Source organism: Erythrolamprus reginae, chromosome 3 (assembly GCF_031021105.1).
Source record: "Erythrolamprus reginae isolate rEryReg1 chromosome 3, rEryReg1.hap1, whole genome shotgun sequence".
Classification (NCBI taxonomy): domain Eukaryota; kingdom Metazoa; phylum Chordata; class Lepidosauria; order Squamata; family Dipsadidae; genus Erythrolamprus; species Erythrolamprus reginae.
In genome coordinates, this window is record NC_091952.1 from 178,855,387 (window position 1) to 178,878,263 (window position 22,877).

Below are 22,877 nucleotides of genomic sequence, written 5' to 3' on the forward strand. Positions count from 1 at the left end.
TTTGGCCGTGACAGCTTTCTGCAACTTTCTGCACGCAACCCACCCAAACACTGTTTTCACTAACAGAGGGTTGCAAGAGACTGTCACAGCCAAAAATGGAGCTTGGGAGCCCATTTTCATTGACTGGCACTGAAAATCTGGGCCTTCACTGCTTTCAGATCTGGCTCCCAGGCCTTGAGTTTGACACCCCTGGAATAGATCGTCTTTAGCACGGATTCTCAACCTGGGGGTCAGGACCCCTTTGAGGGTCGAACGACCATTTCACAGGGGTCGCCTAACACCACGGGAAAAGACAAATTTTCCATGGTGTTGTTAGGAACTAAAGCTTCAAAAACTAAAGAAGTCAAATAAATTAAATTAAATTCTATTCTGGCACCTTGGAACATATTTTTATAATCCGACCAATCAGGCGTTTACAGTGGGGCTGTCCCTCTGACCTTCCTGCCAATCAGCTTCAAGCTCTGTTGGGAGAATTGGTGCTAGACTTATGGTTGGGGGTCACCACAACGTGAGGAACTGTATTAAGGGGTCGCGGCATTAGAAAGATTGAGAACCACTGCTCTTTAGGATGCCAACTGGTTTCATACAGTCTTGAATAATGTCATGACATCATCTTAGAAACCTGTGAAGAAATAAAAATGCTATGCAGAAAAAACTTGTGGAATGCAAACAGCATCCCCCAAAACTTTCCAAGGGGTCCTCTTAAATAAAACCTGCCTGGAGGCTACAAAAACTGTGTGCATCCATAAGAATATCTGAGGCCTGTGGAACTAATTTTATTTATTATTTATTTATTAAATTTGTATGCCACCCCTCTCCGTAGACTCGGGGCGGCTCACAACAGTAATAGAAAAAACAATGTAAAATACAAATCTAATAATTAAAACTAAAAACCTATAATTTTAAAAAAAACATGCACACAACATACCATACATAAACAATATAGGCCTGGAGAAGTTATCTCAGTTCCCCCATGCCTGCCCGCAGAGGTGGGTTTTAAGGAGTTTATGAAAGGCAAGGAGGGTGGGGGCAATTCTAATCTCAGGGGGGAGCTGGTTCCAGAGGGTCGGGGCCGCCACAGAGAAGGCTCTTCCCCTGGGACCTGCCAAACGACATTGTTTAGTCGACGGGACCCAGAGAAGGCCAACTCTGTGGGACCTAATTGGACGCTGGGATTCGTGCGGCATCTGCATGCTACCAGGATGACATATAGATCAAGTGTGACAAAGAAGAAGTAAAAGGAACAAGAATAAAAAAATTGTGGGATTGAAATTATGGGTTTATGGAATAGAATAGTGGGGGGGGGGAATCCAGAGGCTGGGAGTCAGTGATATAGCTGATAAAAGTGTTGAATTAAAAGTAGGACCTCCCATGGTTTAACCTAATTCTAGGTCGACCTTTGCTTTTAAATTATTTTGATATTGGATTTTTATCTTTTTAAGAGAGTGATTTGGGCAGCCACTCAATCCTCTATTGGTGATCACAATTGAGACCAGAATTTCTGTTATTAATGTCGTCCTCAATTTTACGACCATTTTTTTTGCCAGGGTCATTAAGCAAATCATTGCAGTTGTTAAGTAGATCACCATTAATCAAATCCAGCTTTCCCCATTGACTTTGCTTGCCAGAAGCTGGTTGAGAAGATTGCAGATGGTGTTCACAGGATCCTGGGATACTGCAATCCTTGTAAATACATGCCAGTTGCCAATCATCTAAATTTTGATCACTTGACCATAAAGATGCTGTGTTGGTTGTAAGTGCTAGGACCAGTTGTAAGTCACTTTCTTTCAGGGCCATTGTTACTTGGGACAGTCATTAAATGAATGATTGGAAATCAAGGGCTACCTGTATAATTTTTATTAATAAATAAGTATTTTCTTAATAAATAAGTATTCTGGCATTGGGCCAGAATACATCTGGAACCGCCTTCTACCGCACAAATCCCAATGGCCGATAAGGTCCCACAGAGTTGGCCTTCTCCGGGTCCCGTCGACCAAACAATGGCATTTGGCGGGCCCCATATGAAGAGCCTTCTCTGTGGCGGCACCGGCCCTCTGGAATCAACTCCCCCCAGAGATTAGAACGGCCCCTACCCTCCTTGTCTTTCGCAAATTACTCAAGACCCACCTTTATCGCCAGGCATGGGGGAGTTAAGATATTCCTTCCCCCTAGGCCATGGCAAGTTATGCATGGTATGTTTGTGTGTATGTTTGGTTTTTATAATAAGGGTTTTTAGTTGTTTTATTAATTGGATTGTTACATGCTGCTTTTTATCATTGTTGTTAGCCGCCCCGAGTCTGCGGACAGGGGTGGCATACAAATCCAAATAATAATAATAATAATAATAATAATAATAATAATAATAATAATAATAACAACAACAATAATAATAATAATAACAATAATAATAATAATCTTAGCCACAGGGAAGCTGAGAAAGACACCTTCAGACCAACCCTTCTCATCCAACCAAGCTATCTTACAGGAGAAGAATTGGAGAAGGGAGTTTTGTGTATTGTATGCTTTTGGGGGGGGGGGGAAGCAACATGATGAGTTTAATATTGATATTAATATTGTTTCCTCGTTGCTTATTTGACCCCATGACAATCATTAAGTGTTGTACCACATGATTCTTGACAAATGTATATTTTCTTTTATGTACGCTGAGAGCATATGCACCAAAGACAAATTCCTTGTGTGTGTGCAATCACCCTTGGCTAATAAAATTCTATTCTATTCTATTGTATTAACTGTCTGGTATTTAATTGACTAGGTTAGTTTATCCATTTTGGGTTTTTTTCATTATACTTTACTACATCTTAGATCAGTGATGGCGAACCTTTTTTGGTTCATATGCCAAAAGTGTGTGTGTGTGTATGCTAGCATGTGTGCACCTGCCCTCACCCAATCCCTCCCTCCTCATGCATGAACACACTCCCGCACTTGTTATGGTTAGCTCTGGCCCAGCTCCTGCCCCAAGGAATGTGGAGGTGGATGTGGGGGAAACATCCACACACCACAGGCCTGTTTTGCTCCCGACAGAGTCTGCCAGCAAAGTATCCTCTGCCGAAGGAAGTGGGGGTGTGATGGAAGAGGAGGGGCTTGGCTGACATCCCAGGAGGAGATCAATCTTCCTTATCTTCTTTGGATTCAGAGGAGGAATGTATGACTGACCCATGCATGCGTAGAGTTATGCATAGGAGAGAACAACTTAAGAAATATTACAGGAGATAAGAGAGGCCACCTGTGTTTGGGTGGGGCTCCAGTAATTAGAGCTGCTGATAAAAGAGCAACGTGCTAGTTTGGCCATTGTGGAGGATTATCTGATCGTAGTTTCATCAAGACTGTGGATTGTTGTTTCCTGTTTGTCTTCAAGACTGCGTGTGGAATTCCTGGACTCTGGATTATACTTCATTGTGAGTGTTTATCACTGTTTGGAGAACATTAGTGGACTCAATTTTCCAGTTACTGGGTTAGAAACTGGTTTGCATTTAAACTATGCATTGTTTGTACAAGAAATCCCTTTGAAGTTTAAAAGGGAGTTTTTTCTTCTCTTCTGTTGATAAAGAACATTTCTTTTGCATTCAATCGTGTGTGAGTGTCTACTTGGACTAATTACCCTGTAATTACAGGCTGTTGGCACACGCCGGCAGAACAGCACTGCCCCTGTGGATGCATGTAATCCCGCCCCCCCCGCCCCATGCATGTGCACAGGCCTCACTAAAATCTGGGATGATGAAAAAGTGGGCAAAAGGGCAAACCGGAAGTTCGGATAAATGGACTTCCTGTTTGCCCATTGTGCTGTTTTTCGCACTCTGAAGCCTTCAGGGAACCTTCCTGAAGACCCGGATTGCGAAAAACAGCATAATGGGTAAATTGAAAGTCTGTTTTTCTGAACTTCCGGTTTGCACGTTTGGCTGTTTTTCGCACTCCCGGGCTTCAGGAAGGTTCCTTGAAGCCTTGGGAGTGCAAAAAACAGCACAGGGCCAAACAGGAAGTCCATTTTTCTGGACTTCCGGTTTCCTCATTGGGCAGGTTTGTTTTACTCCAGTGCTTCAGGGAAGCACCCCTGAAACCTCCGGAGGGCAAAATAGCCTTTCCAGAGGCTGAAAATCAGGTGGCTAGTGCATGCATGCCCACTGGAGCTGACGTAGGACAATGCCTTGCGTACCCTCCGATATGGATGCGCGTGCCACTTGTGACATACGTGGCGTAGGTTCACCACCACGGTCTTAAGAGAATCTGCAGGATTCAAGATTCATTCAAAATGATGAAAGTTTTCGTGTTGTCGTGAGACACATTCTATTCCTTTCATCTGCGTGTACAATGTCACTGCGCACTTTCAAAAAGCAGCATAGCTGGCATCGCAGTGCTGCTTTCATCATTTAATGCCTCCAAATCGCACACACAGTTGTGACAACAAGACCTTCATGTTAAGTTCTCTGTGGTTAGGTTGACAGAGTAACTCGAGGAAAAGTAAATCCCGGGCTTAATTTGCTCTTCTCAACATGACACCTTTGCTGTTCTTACAATCTGTAAGAGCAACCGCTGAGCAACGCCTTGACATCCTATGAACTGCAGACAGCTGAAATAAACCGTTTACAAAAATATCTTCAGACACTTAATTTTTTAGCAAAACGTTTGCATGTCTGGCCTCCAAGAAATCATAGCATATGGAAGATACTGAATATCTCCGGGACCGCCATCTGCCGCACAAATCCCAGCAACCAATTAGGTCCCAGAGAGTTGGCCTTCTCTGGGTCCCGTCAACTAAACAATGCCGTTTGGCGGGACCCAGGGGAAGAGCCTTCTCTGTGGCGGCCCCGACCCTCGGGAACCAGCTCCCCCCAGAGATTGGAACTGCCCCCATCCTCCTCGCCTTTCGTAAACTCCTTAAAACCCACCTCTGCCGTCAGGCATGGGGGAATTGAAACATCTCCCCCAGGCCTATACAGTTTATGCATGGTATGTCTGTGTGTATGTTTGCTTTTTAGATTTGTTATATATTGTGCTGTTGTCAAAGATATTGACAAAATAGAACGGGTCCAAAGACGGGCTACAAGAATGGTGGAAGGTCTTAAGCATAAAACGTATCAGGAAAGACTTAATGAACTCAATCTGTATAGTCTGGAGGACAGAAGGAAAAGGGGGGACATGATCGAAACATTTAAATATATTAAAGGGTTAAATAAGGTCCAGGAGGGAAGTGTTTTTAATAGGAAAGTGAACACAAGGACAAGGAGACACAATCTGAAGTTAGTTGGGGGAAAGATCAAAAGCTTGGCTGCATAACTAGAGGTATAACAAGCAGGAAGAGGGAGATTATGATCCCGCTATATAGAATGCTGCTGAGACCACATTTGGAATACTGTGTTCAGTTCTGGAGACCTCACCTACAAAAAGATATTGACAAAATTGAACGGGTCCAAAGACGGGCTACAAGAATGGTGGAAGGTCTTAAGCATAAAACGTATCAGGAAAGACTTAATGAACTCAATCTGTATAGTCTGGAGGACAGAAGGAAAAGGGGGGACATGATCAAAACATTTAAATAAGGTCCAGAAGGGGTCACAATCTGAAGTTAGTTGGGGGAAAGATCAAAAGCAACATGAGAAAATATTATTTTACTGAAAGAGTAGTAGATCCTTGGAAGAAACTTCCAGCAGACGTGGTAGATAAATCCACAGTAACTGAATTTAAACATGCCTGGGATAAACATATATCCATCCTAAGATAAAATACAGAAAATAGTATAAGGGCAGACTAGATGGACCATGAGGTCTTTTTCTGCCGTCAGACTTCTATGTTTCTATATTGTTTATTATTGCTGTGAGCCGCCCTTAGTCTACGGAGAGGGTTGGCAAACAAATCTAATAAATAAATAAATAAACATCGTAAGCCTGATTTTGTGGATTTGTTTCATTGAAAAAGGAGAAAGAACTTGGATTGCAACCAGTAGTGGGGCTGCTGCCGTTTCGGACTGGTTTCGGGGAAACGGGTAGTTGTGACCTTCAGATGAGCCAGTCCACCCACCCGGGTGCGATCCCATCCTATATATCACTGTGGTTTCTGATACTGCACACAAGCATGGATAGTGCGCATGAGAGAATTGCCATGTTTTTAATTCCATGCGCATGCGCAGACGGTGCATGCTCACAATTCCGATGCTGGGCGAACCGGCTGTTACAGTATGTGATGCCCACCTCTGCTTCTAATGGTCACTAAACAAATTGTTGTAAATCGAGAAGTATCTCAGCCTATTCCGAGCTGACAGAAATCCTCTTTTTCTTGGGTTGCGGGATTTCTGAAGCATTCTGTGAAAGATCAATCTGAAATTGTTTGCAAAACTTCAGATCGTGCAGAATGCAGCTGCGAGAGCAATCATGGGCTTCCCTAGATATGCCCATGTTACTCCAACACTCCGCAGTCCGCATTGGTTGCCGATCAATTTCCGATCACAATTCAAAGTGTTGGTTATGACCTATAAAGCTCTTCATGGCATCGGACCAGAATATCTCCAGGACCGCCTTCTGCCGCACGAATCCCAGCAACCAATTAGGTCCCACAGAGTGGGCCTTCTCTGGGTCTCGTCGACTAAACAATATCGTTTGGGTGGGCCCAGGGGAAGAGCCTTTTCTGTGGCGGCCCCGACCCTCTGGAACCAGCTCCCCTCTGCGATTAAGAACTGCCCCCACCCTCCTGGCCTTTCGTAAGCTCCTTAAAACCCACCTCTGCTGTCAGGCATGGGGGAACTGAGATAACTTCCCCAGGCCTATACTGTTTATGTATGGTATGTTTTGTGTATGTTAAATTATGGGTTTTTAGTTTTAATTATTAGATTTGTATTGTACGTTGTTTTTTCTATTACTGTTGTGAGCCGCCCCGAGTCTATGGAGAGGGGCAGCATACAAATTTAATAAATAAATAAATAATAAATAAATAAAACAAGTTTGATCTTACAGACTGCAAAGTATTTGCGTATGTTACAGCAAACTCCTGCAATTTCTAGACCATGTCACAAACTTTCTCTAAAGAAATCACGATAGAAGCTTTAGCATAATTTAGCAAAGGTTTTAATATCATGAAAAACTCACAGATGAGAACAAATCCAATGGTTTTGACAAGGCACAGATTCTTGATTAAAGATTGCATTTCAACCCCTTCTTGTAAACATCTGATAAACAACAGCTTGAGAAAGAAGACCAGAGTACAATGTCCCATACAGACTCAGTCACAAAACATTATTAATTTTAGAATCATTGCCGAATGGGGAAACTTGATCCCCATTTTTTCATGGACAAACCAAGACCTCAAAATTCAATATATTTTCCTTCATCCTCACATCCTCCCAGGATACAGATCTGGAAATCCTTTCATTTCCAATAGTTAACCATATTGGATGAGAATGATGAGATGGTGTATTTCCTATAAATCTAGGCTACGGTAAGATGGCTTAAAGCAGCAGCAGCTGTAAAGACCTAAATATCTGGAGCACTGCAGGCAAGGGAGAGATCATTGGTTCCTTCACTTTGAAAATGTTTATGCCAGTGATTTTGTTCCCTGAGTTGGGTGAGATAATGTGACACTAGCAAATGTACTGTCAGCACCCTTCCCACACAACACTATAAAAGACACAGGGATAGAAAGAAATATTGGCTGACCCTATTGTCTCTCTCTTAGCTCAGCCAACCTACTTCTTTGTCTTTTTCCAGCTACTTCTCTTGTTACCACTTTGAGGAATATGACAAAGAATTTACCATACGAATCAATAGTTCCTACTGGAATGGAGAAAGAAATGCTTATATAGAAAAGAGTGTCTATATTCACAAACACATTTACTTTTAATCTGGTCACTTTAAAAAACCCAGCATATGTGCTTTGCTTTGAGTTTAGCCTGGCATATTTGAGCTGATGTGTGATCTGTCTTCTTAGCCACAGACAGTGGCCTGTTATCTATCGTGCGGTTTGTCATACATCTTCAGCCCAAGTCTTCCAACCATCACCAGACTAGAAAGGAAAAAAAATACAGTTTATTAGAAATAAAAGAAAATATTTTCTACAGTAATACCTTATCCCCATGATGGCGAATCTATGGCAGGTGTGCCACAAGTTGCACGAGGAGCCATATTGGTGGACACATGAGCTCAGGTCCAGGGTCCATGTGCGCGCCGGCCAGCTGATTTTTGAGCTTTCAGGGCCCACTTCGGACCTTCGGGCCCACCACCCATTGGGCCATGCCCTTTGGCTTCTGCTTCCCAGCAATTTACTTCCTTGCAGCAAGCAGCAAACAGCCCATTTCAGCTTCAGCACAGACTGATTAGCACAAGCAGTTAATTGTCTGTTGGATCGGCCTCCCGACCTTCAGCTGTTTCAGGCTGCTGCCTACTGCCATGCAGGCCTCCTGCAAGCAGGCAAATTGCTGAGAGGCAGATTTTTTCCACCTTCTGCTAATCAAGCTGTGCTGAAAATGAAACTAAAGCAGACTGTTTGCTGGGCTGGGAGTGTTTTATGAATTTAATTTAATTAATTTAATTTAATTTAATTATTAGATTTGTATGCCGCCCCTCTCCAAGGACTCAGAGCGGCTCACAACATGACAATACACAATATACAAATCCAATAGTTAAAAAACAGTTTAAAACCCTTATAAAAAATAATTATACAATTCAAACAACCCATACATAAATTATAATAGCTAAGGGGTATATTAATGGTGACATAGATGAGTTTTCAAGAGTTTACGAAAGGCAATGAAGGTGGGGGCAGTCCTGATCTCCGGGGGGAGGAGTTGATTCCAGAGAGCCGGGGCCGCCACAGAGAAGGCTCTTCCCCTGGGCGCCGCCAGACATTGTTTAGTCAATGGGACCCGGAGAAGGCCAACTTTGTGGGACCTAATCGGTTACTGGGATTTGTGCGGCAGAAGGTGGTCCCGGAGGTACCAGAGGTATTTTCTTCTTTGTGTCCTTTTGTTGTAAAATTTCTATCTAGCTGGAATTTAAAAAACATTTCGCTAACTTAATTAAATGTTACCTGAAGTTTATAAAGAGAGGAGAAAAAAGCTTTATGTGTAACAGATTGCATGCTGAATAACTTACTGATCCTGATTTACAATATCAATCCATGCAAAGAAAAAAACTTAAACAGTTCCAAACTGGTAAAATTTCATATTATTTCCCATATCCATGCACTAGCGTAACCTTGTTTTCCTCCCCTCAAAAAGTAGGTGCGTCTTATAATCTGGAGCGTCTTATACTCTGAAAAATACAGTAGTTTCTCTTCCACTCTCTTCTCCTATTTCTGATCACATGCTGACACATCATTTAATTATTATTATTATTATTATTTTATTGTTTATTGGATTTGTATGCCGCCCCTCTCCGCAGACTCGGGGCGGCTAACAACAATGATAAAAAACAACATGTAACAATCCAATTTAATAAAACAACTAAAAACCCTTATTATAAAAACCAAACATACACACAAACATACCATACATAACTTGTAATGGCCTAGGGGAAGGAATATCCTAACTCCCCCATGCCTGGCGACAAAGGTGGGTCTTGAGTAATTTGCAAAAGACAAGGAGGGTGGGGGGCGTTCTAATATCTGGGGGGAGTTGATTCCAGAGGGCCAGGGCCACCACAGAGAAGGCTCTTCCCCTGGCGCCCGCCAAACGACATTGTTTGGTTGACAGAACCCGGAGAAGGCCAACTCTGTGGGACCTTATCGGCCGCTGGGATTCGTGCGGTAGAAGGCGGTTCCGGATTTATTCTGGCCCAATGCCATGTAGGGCTTTAAAGGTCATGACCAACACTTTGAATTGTGACTGGAAACCGATCGGCAGCCAGTGCAGGCCGCGGAGTGTTGCAGAAACGTGGGCGAATCTAGGAAGCCCCACGATGGCTCTCGCGGCCGCATTCTGCATGATCTGAAGTTTCTGAACACTTTTCAAAGGTAGCCCCATGTAGAGATCATTGCAGTAATCGAACCTCGAGGTGATGAGGGCATGAGTGACTGTGAGCAATGACTCCCTGTCCAAATAGGGCCGCAACTGGTGCACCAGGCGAACCTGGGCAAACGCCCTCCTCGCCACAGCCGAAATATGATGTTCCAATGTCAGCTGGGGATCGAGGAGGACGCCCAAGTTGCGGACCCTCTCTGAGGGGGTCAATAGTTCTCCCCCCAGGGTAATGGATGGACAGATGGAATTGTCCTTCTTGGGAGGCAAGACCCACAGCCACTCCGTCTTGTCTGGGTTGAGTTTGATGGCCAAGCATGGTCCTCAGCGTGAAAATAATGTACATACTTGTGGCCAGAGTAGATGGAACAAAGAGGAAGGGAAACATTGTGGATATACTGTAGTTCAGTTCTACAGTTTCCAAACTTATGGGACAGCTCAATGTCATTTTGCTTCTATTTAATAAATATATTATTTAATCTGACACTATTAAAAAATTTAAAAGCTATTTTTACTTATTGTCAGTTTTTTTTAAAAAAATTGTAGCATGGTGCTGTTTGTTGATCTTTACACATAAATCTCAGTACAGTACTTTTAATTAAACTGTCTCACAGGTTAACACAAGATCACACCCTTAATGCAACAGTGAGAACATCAAAGCATGGAGTTTAGTACCTTGCTCCAGCAATCAATCCTGCAGGCATGAATTTCCCTGAGTTGTAGAATCTCATTCCCATAATGCCAGCTAAGGTTCCAGAAGCAACTAATTAAAAAAAAAAAAACCAGAATACAAGCGATGCATTATTATCTCATGGGTGTTTCTGTAAGAAACTGACAACCTGTAAAGGATGATAACGAAAAGCCAACAATATTCACTTAACATCTTATCTCTAAAAACTCTGAGTCAAAAGATGCACGGCCTACATTGCAACATTCTCAACTGAGCACTTTTTAAGAATACCTACACTTCCACCTCAAACATATCCCAATAGTCCTCTTTTTTATCTGGTTTTTTAAATTATGTTTTATTTCAAATATGTATTTTTCCCTTTTTCTATATCTCTTTTTTGTATTTTTTGGCTTACAGTGGTAAATAGAGCAAACATCCCAGAGGTGTTTTTTCAAACAGCAACTGGACTTTGTTTTTTCTCCAAGATATTTCGCTTCTCATCCAAGAAGCTTCTCCAGTTTTTTTGAGCAAATCAAACCATCCCAATAAATCTGAATAATAAATTCCAATTTCATTCTACTCAACATCTATTTTTGGGGGGAATGAAGCAGCTCATAAGGATTAATGGTTAACATAATGGACTAAATCTATTAGTGCTTTTATATATATATTTGGCTATTATTATTATTATTATTATTATTATTATTATTATTATTATTATTAATTAAATTTGTATGCCGCCCCTCTCCATAGACTCGGGGTGGCTCACAGCAGTAATAGAAAACAATATACAATACAAATCTAATATTTAAAAACTAAAAACCCATAATTTAAAAAACATGCACACAACATACCATACATAAACCATATAGGCCTGGGGAAGCTATCTCAGTTCCCCCATGCCTGACGGCAGAGGTGGGTTTTAAGAAGTTTACGAAAGGCAAGGAGGGTGGGGGCAATCCTAATCTCCGAGGGAAGCTGGTTCCAGAGGGTCGGGGCCGCCACAGAGAAGGCGGTAATGTGATTTTCATCATCAAATGGTTTCCAAAATAGTATCTTTTATCAGTTTTTACTATACAGTAATCCCTCGCTACTTCGCAGTTCATCTTTCACAGATTCACTACTTCACGGGATTTCAAAGGGGGCTTAAATCCATTAAATCCATTGAAAATTTTAAATCCATTAAAAATTTATAAAATTCTTCTACAGTACTACTGTAGTCTATTAAAGAAACTGGTAGGATATCACATGTAGTTCCAGCTGGAAAACATTATAGAATGACTGTTTAATGCAAAGGGTGGGTTTTAAAAGTCCAAATACAGTACAGATTAAAAAATATCTTTCCTCTACTTCACGGAAATTCATTTTTCACGGGTGGTCTTGGAACACACCCCATGAAAAACGAGGGATCACTGTATGTCCTAATGTGAGCCGGGGTGGCGCAGCAGGTAGAGTGCTGTACTGCAGGCCACTGAAGCTGACTTGTAGATCTGAAGGTCAGCGGTTCAAATCTCATCACCGGCTCAAGGTTGACTCAGCCTTCCATCCTTCCGAGGTGGGTAAAATGAGGACCCGGATTGTGGGGGCAATAGCCTAGCTCTGTTAAAAAAAAGTGCTATTGCTGACATGTTGTAAGCTGCCCTGAGTCTAAGGAGAAGGGCGGCATAAAAATCAAATCAAATCAAATCAAATCAAATCAAATCAAATCAAATCAAATAAATAAATAAATAAATAAATAAATAAATAAATAAATAAATTACTGCAAATTACTGCCCTTATTTTTAAAAATACATAGGATTTTTGCAAATTTCTATGGAAGGAATCCTATTGGAAGATTTTGCTGCTGTTCAGCAAAATCAATTGTACTATTATGAACAAACAGTATTAAACATATTTAAATCAAAAGCTCGTAAATAATTTTATTTGTGCATCTTACGTATTTATGTGTTCAAGTCGTACTTACTCAGAGAAAGCCAAATGTTCTTTGGGTCTTGAGACAGTTGGTATGCTCCAAGTCCAGCTAAACCCCCAAAAAGAAGACCAGCAGCTAAAGATGGGACACTACCTTGAATAAACAAAATGAACTGTGTTAAGGAGAAAAAGACATTGGACAGGCAGTAGTATTTGGTTGTTGTTATAATCCTTAATTGTGTTGTGGTTAGCTCTGGCCCAGCTCCTGCCCCAAGGACTGTGGATGTGGGGGAGACATCCACATGCTGCAGGCCTGTTTTGCCCCCCCCCCCCGGTGGAATCTGATGATGAAGGCTCCTCTGACCAAGAAGACATGAGTGACAGGGAGGAGAGTGTGGCAGACAGCTCAGAAGGAGATCAATTATCTAGCTCCTCCTTGGATTCAGAACAAGAGTTAATGATACAGCCACGCATGAGGAGAGCGATGCATAGGCAACAACAACTGAGAGATTATTATCAAAGAAAATGAGGCCACCTGTGGTTGGGTGGGGCTGTGGTGATTAGTGAGGCTGCTATAAATAGCAGCCTGTGGGTTTGGCCATTGTGGAGGATTATCTGATCCTTGTGTTTCGTGACTGCTTTACTGACTTTGACCTTTTGTGTGCTGATTTTTCCCCGCTTTGAAACTAAACCAGAGCGAAGTGTGTTTCACTTTGTGAAAGAAGAAGGACTGTGAATTGCCTCACAGCTGCAAGCTAAGTATCACAGAACTGATAAGGGACTTGTACAAATTACCAGTTTGTTTGGAGACGAGTGCTCTTGGCTATACCAAAAGAGGGCTTGGTTTAAGTGAATTTTCATTATAAAGAACATTGTTTTGCATTTTCAAACGTGTGTGTGTCTGAAATTTGTACCTGTGAATTTTTGGGATAAGTCTACCAGAGAGCCCGACAGAACAAATTGGGATATTTTTAAGGCTTCACTGGGATGTTAGTTTCCTTGTAAAATTTATTAAACAGGAAGGATTAAGTACCACAAGTCAGGGAGCACCGTTTATACCATATTTTTAAAAATGTTCACCTTCCAAAAATTATAAATAGAGAGAGAAAAGGAAAGGAGAGTAGCATGGAGAAAAACCAAATAGAGTGGAAAAGAAAGGAAGGATAGTTGGTATATTGTTGAAGAGAAATAAAGCACTTGCCTGAATGTTGATCATACAATTGAGGAAAGTAATGAAAATATAAAAAGTACGGTCTTTTATTTTTGTGTGTGCACCTTCAAAGTGTCTTTTCCCCTGGGTCCCGCCAGAAGATATTGTTTAGTCGATGGGACCCGGAGAAGGCCAACTCTGTGGGACCTTATCGGTCGCTGGGATTCGTGCGGTAGCAAGCGGTTCCAGAGGTACTCTGGTCCAATGCCATGTAGGGCTTTAAAGGTCATAACCAACACTTTGAATTGTGATCGGAAATTGATCGGCAGCCAATGCAGGCCACAGAGTGTTGTAGAAACGTGGGCGACTCTGGGAAGCCCCACGATGGCTCTCACGGCCGCGTTCTGCACGATCTGAAGTTTCCGAACACTTTTCAAAGGTAGCCCAAAGGAATTGGTTTGTAACTGCCTGTTTCCCAAAGATGAGAGACAATGCCCGGCCCAGGTTCACCCAGCTGGTAATGTGCCAGTGATGGTTTCCAACCAGAGGTGGGCTGCTGCCTGGACAGGGGGGAAACGCAGTGGGGTAGCGAAAATGGAGCTCCACCCCAGAGCACCCAATTTGCACTGAAAGTTGAAATAAAATGCAGGGCATCCTGCATAAGCCACGCCCACAGCGTGGTAGTAAAGAATTTGGTAGCCCTTCACTGGTTCCAACCCGTGGAGTGATGGACTCCGTTCCAGTAGCGGCCACCAGATTGTGCAATTTGCACACGACTGCTGTGATGCCATCTTCTTCTTCTTTTTTAATGGGCCTTTTTTGCTTTATGCGCATGCACAGAAGCAAAATCTCGCAAGGGGACACTCACATGTATGAGATTTTAGCTTTTTTTTTTTGCTTCCGTGCATGGGCAGAAGCAAAAAACCACTAAAATCGCATGCATGAGAGCCTCCCCTCGTGCATTTTTGCTTCTTGTGCATGCACAAAAACATAATTGTGCAAGGGACGAACACACAGGTACACGCGTGGGCACACCTAAATCAGGAGGATGCGTGTGCAGCACACCAGTTATGCAGTTAAGTACAACCTGCCACTGAGTTGTGCCTAATATGGAAGTAGAACTCATGGTCTCCCTATTTCTAGGCTGGTGCCTTACCACTACACCAAACAGGCTCTCACAAACTTATCTAGATTAATTGCTTGCTTAAAAATTAAAAATAGGAAATGGTAATCAGTTTAAAATGCATTCCTGCTTTCCTCTAATGCAGCATTCTTTTCATAACACTTATGTCATTAAAATAAACCTTTGGAGAACATTGCTTTCAGAGAGGATTATCCTGTGTTATTCTATGAAAATGGCCAAGGAAACTATTTTTAGCTCTGCTAGGAGTTTATATACGGAGAGAGATGACCTTAAAAAACTGAAGAAATATCAATGTTTTTGAATTATCTTTGAACAGTCCTGTTAATCAAATTGCAGGGGCTTTCAATATTGATTGCTAATGGTTCCTGTTCTATTTACAGGTTAAATCTATTTGGAACGGAAGCATCATAAACTCTACTAAAAGACTTTCGGATTTCTGTTCATGGAGCCATTTCCCTTTTTTCTTTACAAGACTATTAGGAAGTTGCAAGAAGGCTGATATCACACAAATAGTCCTTGACTTACAACTGTAATTGAGCCAGGAATTATGGTTGTAAATTGTAGCAGTCATTAAGTGGCTCACCACATGACCATGTTCAATTTATTATCTTTTTGCGATGGTCATTGAGAAAACACTATAATTATTAAGTGAATGTTATGGTTGTAAAGTGAACATTGGGTTCATTAAGGAAATCCATTTTGTTTAATGGCTGTTTTTTGCTAGAAACTGGAAGTAAATGCCAGAAACCAGCAAAAACACACAAAATCATGGTCACATGACCACGCAGAACAATACAAAATGCAATAGCATGATGTAGGTTGACTGAGGAGGGGGGTGCTGTAAGAATTCCAGAACCAGGTCGTAAGTACTTTTGGGGGGGGGCTCCATTTTAACTTGGAAGTATCACTAAGTAACTGATAATTAAATGACTACCTGTAATTATGAATAATAATAATAATAATAATAATAATAATAATAATAATAATAATAATTTATTAGATTTGTATGCCGCCCCTCTCCGAAGACTTGGGCGGCTCACAACAATAATAAAAAACAATATAAGTGACCAAATCTAATATTAAAAGAAAAAGATATATAAAACCCCAGCAATTAAAACCATACAACACATACATACCAAACATAAAATATAAAAGCCTGTGGGAGGTGTCTCAGTTCCCCATGCCGGGCGATATAGGTGGGTCTTGAGTAATTTGTGAAAGACAAGGACGGTGGGGGCCATTCTAATCCCCCGGGGGAGTTGATTCCAGAGGGCCAGGGCTGCCACGGAGAAGGCTCTTCTCCTGGGGCCCGCCAAACGACATTGTTTGGTCGATGGAACCCGGAGAAGGCCAACTCTGTGGGACCTTATCGGCCACTGGGATTCGTGCGGTAGAAGGCGGTTCCCAAGGTATTCTGGTCAAATGCATGTCAGTATTAGGACTCAAAAGTCTCTTTAAAGTTGTCCAAGCAGTTGTCTTATATGCAAGGCTGATATCATTGCTTTTATTTTTATCCATAGGATCTCTAACACACTGGCGTTTAGATGAATGACAAGAACAACAAAAACAGGCTTTGAATCGGTTCCCCGAATTCACACTTATCCCCAGAGGCTAGGATGAGCAATTAGCATCCTGCCAGAGGACCAGATAGAAAACTGTATGATATGTAAAAGTCTTACTGTACTGCAAATTTACAAAGAACAGGTTTTGAAGGGAGATGGAATTCATACAGATAAACTCAGAAAAGAAGATAGGAGAAGGAATTTTGTTGCAATGTTCTGATTTTCACGGTTACTCTGATATTCACAGTTGCGTATTTATTAGTAATAACGTGATTTATAATTATTTATTAAAATGTCCTTGTGCTAATGATGGGAAAACATATAGTTTTCTTCCAAAAATACATCTCAAAGTTGTTATCTTAATAGAATCTTCTATTAGAACAGTGTAAAGACCTGGAAAAAAGTTATATTCCTTCCAAAAGCAAATCAGGAAAGGGAGAAACTTCAATTAAAAAGCATGCTATTTTTTTTCTCTTTCAAAATTAAAATTACAATACATTAGCATCATTGATTTTCGAGAAAACATCAGTCATACTTCATAGATCAGTTTTGAAATAGAAAGTGTGCCATTAATTGATGAAAAATATCTATTTTTTTAACTGTATGTATCTTGGACAGAATATGGATTTTTCAAACATTAATTAAAGCAATAAATTGTAGTGCATGTCCTCAGCCCTACTTATCCAAAGAGCTTTTGAGTTGCTTTTAACTCTTCAGTAGATGCAAGACAGGAAAAAAAAGACAAAAACAATATCACTTATGCCATACAAAATTGGGTGTTACAATAAGATATCAGTATATAGCAGCCAAGGCTGTTTTATCAGATTATCACCCTAACACAGTAGTGTACCTCAAATAGGAGGAATCTTCCCTGCAACATTTAAACATCTTATCACGAGAATAAGAACAGCAGCTTATTATGAGAATGCAGGCTGAAAAATGTAAGTTGGGAAGAAAAGAAACTTCTTTCTTGATAACTTTAATAACTTATGATCAAGGAGACACCAATACTCTTACCTGCTTTTGCATAGCCAATTATTCCACCAGAAGCTACTAAAGCTGCGTAGCCAAAGCCAATCCAGTCCAATCCCATCCTGGAACATAACACAACATTTAAGCTGGATCATATTGATGTTGATCAGAGACTAATACTCAAGGTAGAGATTAGGGGAAATCCTGATATATATTATATTATCTCTTATCTTGTTAGCGATTACAATTATCACTGAAAATTTTACCTTTGCAGCTAAGATTACTTAAATTACTGTTCTGTCTTTTAATTGTCTACTCTATAGCATATAGAAAACCTAAAAAAATCTATTTCTTTCTAGAAATGCTTCCATGCTTTAAGATGGATATTTAAAAGACAGTTTGTATGTCTTTGCTTGTGCTTCCCTACTTGAAGTAAAATAATAATAATAATAATAATAATAATAATAATAATAATAATAATAATAATTAAAAAAAAAAACAAATTCTGAAGCATAACACACCAGACATTGTGATCGTGGAGAAAAAGAAAGTATGGATCATCGACATTGCAATCCCAGGAGACAGCAGAATTGAGGAGAAGCAGCTAGAGAAATTAGTGAAATACGAAGATCTAAAAATCGAGCTGCAACGACTCTGGCATAAGCCAGTGAAAGTGGTCCCAGTGGTACTTGGGACGATCTCAGTGGACATTTGAAAACCATCCGAATTGACAAAATCTCCATCTGTCAATTGCAAAAGGCCGCTTTACTGGGATCGGCAAACATAATTCGCCACTACATCACGCAGTCCTAGGTGCTTGGGAAGCGCCCGACTGGTGATGAAATACGAAATCCAGCATAGTGATCTCGTTTGCTGTGTTGTACTGACATAATAATAATAATAATTTATTAGATTTGTATGCTGCCCCTCTCCGCAGACTCTTTGGTCTTTGGATAATTTCAGATTCACTAACTATTCTGGGGGGGGGAGAATCAGTCACTTTGGGTTTTGCCATATTGTACATGGTTTCTGTGGAGAAAAATAAACTTTGTATGATTAAAAAGCAGGGTAAAGCATGTAACTATGTAGGGTTGTTTTGAAAATGGTTTCATTTATGCTTGATTAAACACAAAACACTGGAATTATATTCTGTTAGCCAATTATTTTTCCTAACTTTTGGGCTGAGTAAAAAACAGGTGCAACAGAAGAGAAACAGAATAAGAAATACAGTAGTCCCTCACCTATCGCTGGTGTTACATTCCAGACGTGGCCGCGATAGGTGAAATCCGCGATGGGGAATTTATCGACTGTTAGTACTTATTTAAGTATTTATATTGTAATTGTTTGGTAAGTTTTCATTGTTTTAAGTGTTTATAAACCCTTCCCACACAGTATTTATTTTAGATACAGTATTTAAATACAGTATTTACAATTTTAGTTATTTTTTTTTTTTTGAAAAACCTGCCGATCGAGTTCGGCAGGCTGTTTAAATCTGCCGATCGACTTCCTCAGAAACCCGCGATGAAGTGAAGCCGCAGTAGGTGAAGCGTGGTATAGCGAGGGACTACTGTAAATGTCCGGAAAATAATATTCTCAGCCAAATTCTGCAGTTCAGGCAGGAAAGATGAATACAAATGGGGAAAAATATATTCATTCCAGAGATCATCAATGTGTGAACCATGCAGTTATTGTGCGTCTCATACAATCTCTACATTAAGTGATCAGCTACCCTGTTGTGTGTATTGTATAGGTAATCTGAGAAAAAGTGCTACATAAATCAAGAGAAGATAATCAGTGACCTTATTCTTATTTTATTTATTCATTCATTCATTTATTTATACTAATAACTCAAGGCAGTAAACATACCTAACACTCTTTCCTCCTCCTATTTCCCCCTCAACAACCATCTTGTAAGGTGGGTTGGTATGAAAGACAGTGACTGGCCCAAAGTCAAACCCTACAGGCTGCCTTGAATTCATCTCTCCCAATTTCTAGAGCAAACTGGCTAAACATAACTCTGCTGTTCCTGTGACACTCCATGGGAAAAGTTAATTTGCTTTTAACTTTCAATGTCCCGAAGGTGCTTTTTCAAGAGGCTTTCTGGGAGGTTTTTTTCCTTAGATGTTTTGCTTGTTGTCCAAGAAGCTTCTTCATCTAGGAAGGAAGGGAGGGAAGGAAGGAAGAAAAGAGAGAGAGAAAAGAAGGAAGGAAGGAAGGGAGGGGAGGAAGAAAAGAGAGATAGAGAAAAGAAGAAAGGGAGGGAAGGAAGAAAAGGAAGAGAAGGAAGAGAGGGAAGGAAGAAAAGAGAGAGAAAAGAAGGAAGGAAGGAAGGAGGGGAGGGAGGGAGGGAGGAAGCCGCTCCGAGTCTTTGGAGAGGGGCGGCATACAAATCTAATATATTATTATTATTATTATTATTATTATTATTATTATTATTATTATTATTATTAAGGCAGACAGACAGACCCAGTTGCCATAGACATCTGCTTTCAATAATATCTGAGATATAGCTGCTGTAGGTATATATTGCCTCAAAAACTCCATCAACTATTCAATTATTCTTATACAGGGGAATACTGTACAGTGCAATAATTACAGTACAGTACAGTATATGCAATCTAAGTACCCTTTGTCCTCCGCCGTACTATAATGTAAGTCAAACGCAAACGCATTGAGTCATGAACGCAACCACTTCAAGAATCGCCATTAAAATGTGGCTACTTACTCTCTGGTGCAGGAACAATTGCAGGGGGCTGCAGAGCAAGGAAAGCAAGTCGGCTGTCAAACGATCCTTTTTACTATCGAGATAACCCGGCAGTTCAACAACTGCAGGGGAGGAATGACACGTGACACGGGCCGATCAGTACGACGCCCGGAGTTGTGGGCTGGTTTTGTTTTGTTTCCTTTTTGAGAAAAGCCGCGGCCAAACGGCGTATTGTCCAGAGTTTCCAGCCCCATCTCTTACAAGAACTGCAGGAAGCAGATCGCAAGTATTGGAGATCACACTGGCAGCGTTGCTATCTATCTATCTATCTATCTATCTATCTATCTATCTATCTATCTATCTATCTATCATCTATCTAGCTATCTAGCTATCTATCTATCTACAGTATATCTATCCATCCATCCTCCATCTATTTATTGTTTATTTATTTAAATTTTGTTTATTTAGTTAGTTAGTCCAATACACATTGTAGGTTATAGAGAATATACACGTAGTAATATATATCAAAGAAAGAATAGAGAAGATATAAAAATAAAAATAAGTCAATGAGGACTAGAGGGAAAGATATAGGTATGGAAGAAAAGATAAATGAGATGAGACAATTGGACAGGGGACGGGAGGCACTAGTGCGCTTATGCCTTTTTCCAGGGTGTTCAGTAGCAGGAAGTCTGAATCAGGAGTGAAATCCTTTAAAAAAAAAAAAAATCATTCTGTGGGAGTGGCAAGGGAAGGATACTGCAAAATCCCCGTTCCACCCCATTCCTGGGGGCTAGCACTATCCACTGTTGAGCTCTCCTAATTCCTACGAGCCAGTAAGGGGCGTGTATAAGTGCACCAGTGCGCCTTCCATCCCGTCCTAATATTTCTCTTACTAGTACTATCATGTATACATTGTTATATCTTTGTATACTACCAACACGTATGTATGTACATACATTATACATGCATACTGTACATACATACAGTAATAGGCAGCCAAATTTTTTTACTGCCACTGTGGGTGTGGCTTATTTTGTGGGTTTGGCTTGATGGTCATGTGACTGGGTAGGAGTGGCTTGCCGGCCATGTGACAGGCATCCGAATGCAAATTATCACTATGGGGTTACTACAATGGCCATAAGTGTGAAAAATGGTCATCAGTCACGTTTTTCAGTACCATTGTAACTTTGGTCACTAAATGAACTTTTGTAAGTCGAGGACTACCTGCACATTTATGATGGGAGTAAAACTGGAACCCTATCTACAGTTGGTGATGGTGCTATCCAGTCAATAATGTCCAATTCTGGGCAAATATCCACAAGTACCCAAAATATATGAACATCTACAATTACAGTACACGCATTACGTTATTCAGCATAATAGGATTCACTTACCAGAATACATATTTATACAATACTGCGCTCAACTATATTTCCTTCAGTTCGTAAGAGTCCACATATAGCAGATATTCTTTTCAACTCTTTTCTATTTGCTTTCACATCTTTTACTTCATCATTCCCCAATATCCTGTATGGTATGTTGTGTGCATGTTTTTTAAATTATGTGTTTTTAGTTTTAATTATTAGATTTGTATTGTACATTGTTTTTCTATTACTGTTGTGAACCGCCCCGAGTCTACGGAGAGGGGCGGCATACAAATTTAATAAAATAAAATAAAATAAATAAATAAATAAATCCTTTGATAACGAATTTTCAATGGATTCCATTTTAGAGTTCCTCCTTTGATTTTTTGAAATCTTGAACTTTAAAAAAATTCTATGTATTTAACCATGCTTATTACATTCCACTTCCCAAAAATTCAGTCCCGGTATTGATTAAAAATGACAAACCCAAATGGAAATCCAAATTCTACCTTTGCTTGTCAGGTCATAAAAGTTGATCCCATTACTAGGGGCACTGCAAATTAAATATGAGTCAGAAGAGTTACTGAATTTGTTTATGCTTGTTCTAATAAAAATTGGAATCCGTTTCCTTATATTATTTCTTTTAATTATATTATCTTTTCTCTCTTAATTTTTCTTTACGTCTATTTTATATTAATTTTTATTATAGAAATCAAAATTCTTAATAAAAATTATATGCAAAAGAAAAAAAATAAGGAAGAAGAAAGAGCAGTTGCTTCTGTTCTACTTCAATGGCCTTGGCACACCAAAAAGGAAAACCTTACAACCAATTACATTCCTAGATAGAGTTAACAGAACCCAAAATCCTACATTTCAAACAATGTCACCTAAACTTACAGGAACTGGGATGAAAAGAAAAGTTTGCTCTTCAATGAAACAAGACAGGTTTCGATTCAAATGTGTCCTATTGATGTGTCTGAAAATACAGTCACTTGCTAATTTCTAAAGTATAGGATCCATAAATGAAAATTTTAATTTAAGGGCAATATTCGGTTTCAATGTTTAGCCACCCAGTATGTATATGAAACAGGTGGCCCTATAAATGCAATAAGTCAACCAACCAACCAATCAACTTCAAAGAAATTAATGTGTAAGGTAACAATTTATATTCCCAACCTTTTTTTGGCCATGCACCCCCTAAGCATCTCTAAAATCCTGATGCCCCCATGACACCCGTTACATATAATTCTTACTATTCAAAAAGTGAATTCCTATTCACACAGAAGAAGCCTAAAAGGCCATTAACTTGGTTTAAACAAGGTTCCAATTGCCCCCATTAAAAATCAAATTGCCCCATATAGGTGCGGGCCCCACGTTAGAAACCACTGTTTTAGCTGTACATGAATAATGCCTCCATGAAAACATTTAAGAAAATCTAAAAG

General features: G+C 40.3%; 1 protein-coding gene across 1 annotated transcript; it reads right to left on the minus strand.

The window, feature by feature from the left end:
* Positions 1–7,057: 7,057 nt before the first annotated feature.
* LOC139165874 (transmembrane protein 14C-like) lies at positions 7,058–20,202 on the minus strand. The gene is made up of 5 exons (XM_070749115.1): positions 20,093–20,202; positions 17,413–17,489; positions 12,592–12,693; positions 10,634–10,721; positions 7,058–8,007 (listed from the first exon to the last, which is right to left on the minus strand). The coding sequence occupies exons 2-5, from the start codon at positions 17,486–17,488 to the stop codon at positions 7,950–7,952; spliced, it is 324 nt and encodes a 107-aa protein (XP_070605216.1). The 5' UTR covers position 17,489; positions 20,093–20,202; the 3' UTR covers positions 7,058–7,949.
* Between the last annotated feature and the right edge of the window lie 2,675 nt (positions 20,203–22,877).

What these genes read in the sequence shown, in the direction of transcription:
- LOC139165874 (XM_070749115.1), bottom strand. Translation starts at nt 17,488, where the DNA reads ATGGGATTGGACTGGATTGGCTTTGGCTACGCAGCTTTAGTAGCTTCT. An exon ending in GAACATTTGGCTTTCTCTGA is followed by an intron (nt 10,722 to 12,591) that starts GTAAGTACGACT and finishes TTTTTTAATTAG; the next exon opens with TTGCTTCTGGAACCTTAGCT. An exon ending in GGATTGATTGCTGGAGCAAG is followed by an intron (nt 8,008 to 10,633) that starts GTACTAAACTCC and finishes TTTCCTTTCTAG; the next exon opens with TCTGGTGATGGTTGGAAGAC.